Source organism: Urocitellus parryii, chromosome 9 (genome assembly GCF_045843805.1).
Source record: "Urocitellus parryii isolate mUroPar1 chromosome 9, mUroPar1.hap1, whole genome shotgun sequence".
Classification (NCBI taxonomy): domain Eukaryota; kingdom Metazoa; phylum Chordata; class Mammalia; order Rodentia; family Sciuridae; genus Urocitellus; species Urocitellus parryii.
This window is the reverse complement of record NC_135539.1, coordinates 27253970-27261084: the sequence shown is the minus strand read 5'-3', so window position 1 is coordinate 27261084 and position 7115 is coordinate 27253970. Positions and strand designations below refer to the sequence as shown.

The 7115-nt window shown below is 56.2% G+C and overlaps 1 protein-coding gene across 1 annotated transcript; it reads right to left on the bottom strand.

Moving 5' to 3' along the window:
- Nucleotides 1-5415: 5415 nt before the first annotated feature.
- Cldn3 (claudin 3) lies at nt 5416-6536 on the bottom strand. The gene has a single exon (XM_026396945.2). It carries the CDS (start codon nt 6378-6380, stop codon nt 5721-5723), a length of 660 nt encoding a protein of 219 aa, XP_026252730.1. The 5' UTR covers nt 6381-6536; the 3' UTR covers nt 5416-5720.
- Between the last annotated feature and the right edge of the window lie 579 nt (nt 6537-7115).

The window sequence follows — 7115 nt, the reverse complement described above, 5'->3', positions numbered from 1 at the left end:
GTCCTCCGGAACTGTTGTACTGATATGTGTTACACCAACAGGAAGATACTGAGGAGAGGCAGGGACGTGCAGTGGTCAGCGAACTTGGGATCTAGCAGGTCAGACGTTCACTCAATCCTTGCTCCCAGCAATTGTAATGGATTATTATTTTCTCTCCTATTGCTTTTTTTTTTTTTTTTGTACCAGGGATTGAACTCAGGAGCCACATCCCCAGCCCTATTTTGTATTTTTATTTGGAGACAGGGTCTCACTGAGTTGCTTAGCACCTCACTGTTGCTGAGGCTGGCTCTAAGCTTACGATCCTCCTACCTCAGCCTCCTCAGCCACTGGGATTATAGGCATGCACTACCGCGCCCGGCATTTTTCTCCTATTGGATATCATCAAAATGCTCATTATGGGGCTGGGGCTGTAAGTCCATGGTAGAGAGCAGGCACTGGGTTCAGTTTTCAGCACTTCATATAAGTAAAATAAAGGTCCATTGACAACTAAAAAAATTAATGAAAAATACTAGTTATGGCCTCTGAATCTGTTCTCTGCCCTTCCAGCAGAGGTGGTGTCCTTGTACAGGTTGCTACCGCGCAGTATCCTTTCCCTCCTTCCGCCTCTCAGCCCCGATCCTGTAGCTTGGTTTTCCCCTCTGCTTCTCTAGGCTGGGTGACAATGCCTCCCCATTATTATGATTATTTTAATTAATTATTTTTTTGCAGTATTAGGGATGGAACCCAGGGGTGCTCTACCTCTGAGCCACATTCCCCGCCCTTTTAATTTTTTAATTTTGAGACAGGGCCTCACTAAGTTGCGGAGGATGGCCTTGAACTTCCGATCCTCCTTCTCAGCCTCTTGAGTTGCTGGGGTTCCAGGCTGGCACCGCCTCACCTGGCTTCTCTTTACTGAGCCTCAGCTCAGTGTTGGCAGCGGGTATACAAAGGCCAACAAAATGTTCAGGGCCCCTCGTAGATGGAGGGTTCAGAGGCAGGAGGAAGACAAGCGAAGAGGAGACAGTGGACCAGAGTGACCAGTGCTGGGGTGTGTTCCCGGATGCAGGGGTATCAGGGAACATTCCCTCAACAGAGACAAGAAGGAACCTCTAAGTTTGCCCCATGGGTAAGGTGAGGTTGGGCGCCTGTACCAAGAAAAAGGGATCTGCCTAAGACCCAGGGCCCAGCGGGCATAGGACTTTGGAGGAGAGAAAGGATGGCCAGGGGGGTGGCCTTTGTGGCTCGGGTGGGGAGGAGGTGGGACCATGTGGAGACACAGGAGGACCTGCCCCTGGAGGGGCTCTCAAGGCAGGCCAGAGCCTGGTGGGTCCTAAGAGCCATCTGGAGTAAGAGGGCCTGAAGGATTTTAATAAAGGAGGGACATGGTCCAATTCCAGATGGTTCTGTGGCGAATGGCTTAGAAAGGGGCATAGCCAGGCCTCTGGGGCTGTGACAGAATGACAGCGGTGGCCCCTGGAGCTATGGCAGTACAAGTGAAGAGAGGGAGTACGTCTAGAAGTTACACGAAGGTTGGCAGGTCATTGACAGAGGGTGGCAGGACCTGAAACCAGTCCCATCACATTGTGAGCCTCGGGGGGGGGGGGGGCTTGCCAGTACCAAGGGCAGCATCACCTGCTTACAGATGAACTGGGAGCTCCTGCTGGCTATTTGACCAGCTCACCAGTGGCAAGGGTGACCTTTACTGGAACCTGGTGGGGAAGAAAGAAAGGCAGTGTGCTCCTTTCAGGCCTGCAGCAGACCTTGAGGGAGCCACAATAACAGTGTTTGTTTGACCAAGCACTTGGCTTTTGTTCTGAGCAGGAAGAAGAGCTCAAACAGGTGTGGCAAGTCTGGGATGCCCTGGGGACAAGTGGGAAGTGGGGTGAGACAAGCCCGGGGGCTGCCTGGCAGGGGGCTCCAGGGTTAGGGATTTTGAAGAAACCCAGGGACTCTCTCACAAATCCTCCATCTTCCCCAAGTCCCCAAGCTCCTGCCTGATTGAATATACCAAAATATTAACCATGTGAACACACATTAATTAACCTCCTACAGTGTACCTAGCATCATGCAAGCAGGCAGGCCTGCCTTCATTCCAGAATCATCTCTGACCAGCCTCCCTGTGCCACCTGCTGGGTGCTGCAGACAGAGAAGCTCAGGATACTGTGACCTTGGGAGATGACCTTCTGGTGGGAAGTCTGACAAACATAACAACAGTATGGGGTAGTGTGTGGGTGATGGGAAGAGATGGGCTAAAGGGTACCAGGGGTTCATTCAACTACTCCTTAACCCAACTCAATGCTATTATCACACTCATTTTGAGATGAGGAAGTGCCCCTGGTGTGTTTGGTTCTGGATAATTTTCCTCTGCAGGAGGTGAAGATGGCATCTCATGGGGCATCTGGTCCAGCTCCCTTGTGGAAATGACAGGAAACCGAGACCTGGGAGGGGAGGGCAATGCTAGAACCACAAGGGAGAGGACCTAGCAATGAGGTCTCCTGGCTCCCAGCCCAGGGTGTGTTCCTAGCCACCAAACGTCTTTCTCTGCTCTGAAACTTCCTGAGACCCGTCCCCAGGACCATCCTCAGCTTGGGATCTGTGTGCCCACTCTACCTGGGCCCTGGACTCCAGAGAGGTTGAAAAAGCCTTGAATTGGGACAGATCCTGAAGCCAGGCAAGGATGTGGGAGCATGTGGGGAGGGTGTAGGATGGAGCCAGGAACTGTCTTACTCCCCCTCCCCCATTCCCTCAGGAGGTCCCGGGGTGCCCAGGCTTGGGGAGACCAGTAGGCAGCCAGGGGAGAGTCTGAGGCCCCAGATCCCTGCCTGCCCAACACAGGAATGGGTCTGTCTCCCTTCTCTGTCATACCCCTCTGGTTTGGGGGTACTGGGTGGGCTACGGGGGCAGGTTGGCACTGGCCTTCAACGCGGCAGGGAGAGGAGTGTTCAGGTTGCCCTCTTGAAGCTGATAGTCAATGAGTAACCAGGACAAAGAGGCCATCCAGTGTCCCTTAGTTCTGGCTTGGTGCAATCTGGCTCCCTTGGCAAGGGTTTGCTGGGGTGGAGGGAGGGACAAACTTTAGCCCTCTGTCCACTGCCCCAAATTCCAGACAGGCCTAGAGAAAACTCTTCCCTCAGTTCCCTTCTTCCCTCCTAGCCCTAAGCCTCTCACCTCCAAGCCCCTCCTCAACAGCCCCTCCCATCTCCAAGCCCCTCCCTCACTGAGCCCTCCCTCTCACCGATTGGCTTCCCCAGCCTTCTGTCAATCACCTCCTGGCCACAGGTTCACGTTCGCCCTTCCTGAGCCCCACCCCCTCAAGAAGAGTGTTCTCTAAGTGGAATCTGCTGGGGACAGTCTTCCAACCGCCCAGTCCTTTCCTGGGATCTTATGGGGAGTGACCCTAATCTGGGGTCACTTGCTATTAATAGTAACCCGCCTCCTCTTCCTTGGGTCATGGAGGTGACAACATGTTGGCATTTCTTAACCAAGATGAGAATTTTTCTGGTGCTAAAGTGTTCTCCTTAGAAATCCAGGGGCCTCGAGGATTTTACTGAGCTTTCGCTTTGCTGCGGCTAAAACGAGTTCAAGATCCAATCATTTGGAAACCATTTCAAGTCTCCCCAATGTCAGACACCTGCTCCCCTTTGAGTCACCAGCCCCAACCCTCCCAATGAGCCTGCCTCTTGGACAGGTGGTCTCCAGGTTGCACCTTGACTTCCCACCTCCCATTCACTTTTCCCTCGGCTGCCTCTGTCCCCGACACCTTCTGCTAAGGCCACCTGTGCCCACCCCTGGGGTTCCTAATCCCATGGCTACTCCTCAGGCCTCATCTGCTTGACCACTTTGGTAGCCTAGAGACAGGGTTGCAAACACCGCCTCCTTGAAACACTTTTTTTTTTCCTTTCTCTTTTTGGTTTCTGGACTGACCTCATGCTTTCCCAGGTTTCGATTGCCATCTGTATGTATGTTCACCATTCCCAGTTTACCAGACCTGGGAACACGCCCTCCTGCTTCCTGCTTCCTGGGTGTCTCTACCATAATGTCCTGGAGGAGTTCGCCCAACTCAATATGCCCCCAATGGAACCCATCAGCTTCCCCCAGAAACCTGGGCTCATTTTTTGGTAAATGGCACCACCATCCAATCTCTGATCTGGTGGAAAATTGAGGGTGGGTTATCCTAGATCCTTTCCTGCCTTTCCCTGCACATCTGAGTGGCTCTCAAATCCAGGGAATCTTGCTTCCTTAACTGCTCTGCTCAGGTTCTGCCCCACCTCCACCCAACCTCATGCTCTCCTCCCCAACAAATCATATCTTTTTAAAACTGCAATTCTCTTGCCTCAGCCTCTTGAGAGGCTGGGATTATAGGCTAGCACCACATCAGCAGGCTCCCCCCAAATTCTTTTTAAAAAAATATTATATTTTTTAGTTGTAGATGGACACAATATCTTTATTTTATTTTTATGTGGTGCTGAGGATCGAACCCAGGGCCTCGCCCATGCTAGGTGAGGGACCTACGGCTGAGCCCCAGCCCCAGCCCCCTCCCCCAATTCTTTATTTAACTTGAAATACAACACCCTGACATTTGCAGAGCATGTACCTGGAGCCCTTCCTGTCTTGCTCTGTGTTATTTCTGCCCCACTATCTCACAGAAATGACTGCTACCCTACCTTTCTTTCCCACCTTTTCTGAGCACAGGAGTCTTTCTTCTCTAGCCCTGGGCCTGAGCACTGAGCCCTTTACCTGTCTCTGAGACACAAGTATTTCTCAACATTGTTGACCTCTAGCCCCTTTGAGATGTATATTCTCAGTTCTCCCTCTTTCCCATTCTGGAGGGCCCCAGGAAGAAGATGGGATCTTGTTCTCATCTCTCCTCCAGGTGAGATTTTGCCCAGCTTTCCTTTTGGTGGTGAGTTGAATTCAAACAATAGGTCTTTTTGTTTTCTTTCTCCAAATATGAAATCACAGTATCAAATGTGCTCTTTCACACAGCGCACGGAGACGGTCAAGTGCAGCGGCACTGGGGAGGATCCAGTTCCAAGCACAACCAACAGGCACATCCTGTGAGAGGAGGGTCCCTGCCACCTTCCCCTGACCTCCCACAGCCAAGCCTGCAGCGTGCCCTACTCTCTAGATTGGGCTTTGGCCGCACAGGCTCTGTAGATTCAGCGCCCAAATTCCCAGTGGGTTGGCAAGTGACCACCCAGTGAGCACCACGCTCAATTTACACCCCCACTCCCGCGTTACTGAACCTCGGTCCTGTTCTGAGCTCCATCCAGCGCGAGAGGGGGAATCCAGCTTAGGGCGACCCCAGAGGCGGCACTCAGCAGGGAGGTGGAAGACCGCCGGCGCTCAGGACAAGGAGGCGCCAGCAACTGCAAAAGGAAAAACTTTTATTGAAAAATAACAAGTGGCCCGTTTCGTGGCTGCCGGTCCCTGCCCAACTAGGGCTTGGGGGTCGCGCCCGATGGGGCTGGCAAGTAGCGGCGGCCACCCCAGCCCGGCGCTCAAAAAAAGGTGAGGTTTTGTTGTTCGTGCGGGTCGGTCCTTAGGTCCCGCGGTCCGGCTTTCTGGTCCGAAAAGGGGTGGCGGCTGGAGAAGGGCGCGCCGGGCCGGCCTCTCCCAGTCCGTCTTGAGAGCTGCCTGGCACCTGGGGGTGGGCCGATCTCCGACTGAAGACCGCAGGCCGGACTGGTGGGAGCTCCAGCTCCTGGTGGCGGCGGAGGACTCTGTCTGCTTTTGCCACCTCAGACGTAGTCCTTGCGGTCGTAGGCGGTGCCGGTGCCCATGCCGGGCCCGGTGGAGCGCGGCGCGGAGTAGAGGACCTTGGTGGGCGCGTACTTCTCGCGGGGTGGGCACGAGCAGCAGAGCAGCGCGCCGCCCAGCAGCTGCATTGCCGCGGCCGCCCAGCCCACGTACAGACCGGCGCCCATCTCCCGCTTCTGGGAATCCGGCACCACGGGGTTGTAGAAGTCCCGGATGATGGTGTTGGCGGACCAGGACACTGGCACAAGGGTGAGCAGGGCGGCCAGCAGGAAGAGCACGCCAGCCACAATGGTGATCTTGGCCTTGGCCGTTTCGTCCTGTACGCAGTTGGTGCACTGGGCGCCCACAAGTGCCACGAGGAGCCCGAATGCGGCCAGCAGAATGGCCACCACGATGAGGGCGCGGGCCGCCTGCAGGTCTTGCGGCAGCGCCAGCAGGGAATCATACATCTTGCACTGCATCTGGCCAGTGCTCTGCACCACGCAGTTCATCCACAGGCCCTCCCAGGTGATCTGCGCCGTGATGATGCTGCTGCCGATGAAGGCCGACACGCGCCACATGGGCAGCGCGCAGCACACGATGGTGCACAGCCAGCCCAGCACGGCCAGCGAGGTGCCGGTGATCTCCAGGCCCATGGACATGATTGCTGTGCCGAAGCCGGCTCTACCGGCGACTCCGGGTGCTGGGAGGAGAGAGGCCGCGTGCCGCTGGGCCTGGGCTGGAGCCGCGGCGCGCTGACACACAGACCAACGCCCGGAGCGACGGACAAACTGACCGACTCACCGACGGCGCGCGCTAACGGCTCGGCTCTGCGCGCTGGCGCCGCGGCTGCCCCTGCACCTGTAGTTTTGTGGGCGGGCGCGGGGACTGGGCTGGCTCTGGGCTGGGGCCGGTTACTTTTAGCTTGGTGCCCAGAGCTCCGGCGGGGGCGGGGGGGGGGGGGAGGCGGAGCCGCGGTCTCCCAGGCCTGGGGACAGTGACGTGGCCCCCCTCCCACTTTCACAAAGTGCCTTGGGAGGAAGGACTTGGCCAGGAGCGGTGTGTGCCCGGGTGGGGGGTGCTAAGGGCGGGACCTGCGGGCTCTCCCCAACCCCCGCTCCTCGCTCTTTGTCCCCAAGCTCAGAAAAAAATTCCCTGGGGCAGGAGGGGCAACGAGTTGTTCAAGGATTTGGGGTGCAAACCACGAACTGCTTGACTTCCAGTACCCTTCCCACCCCTGCCATTTTCGGCGCCTTAGGAGCGGGAGGCGTGGGATGGGGGCGCGGCCAACTCTTGGGACTGCTCGGCCCGGGAGCGCCGGCGGGGGCGTGGCCGCGGCCGTTGGTTGGAACCGGCGACTGCGCACCTGCTGGGGTCCTTCCAGCCTTGGAAACAGC

Excerpts from the sequence above, each read along its gene's own strand:
- Cldn3 (XM_026396945.2), bottom strand. The coding sequence starts at position 6,380 with ATGTCCATGGGCCTGGAGATCACCGGCACCTCGCTGGCCGTGCTGGGC.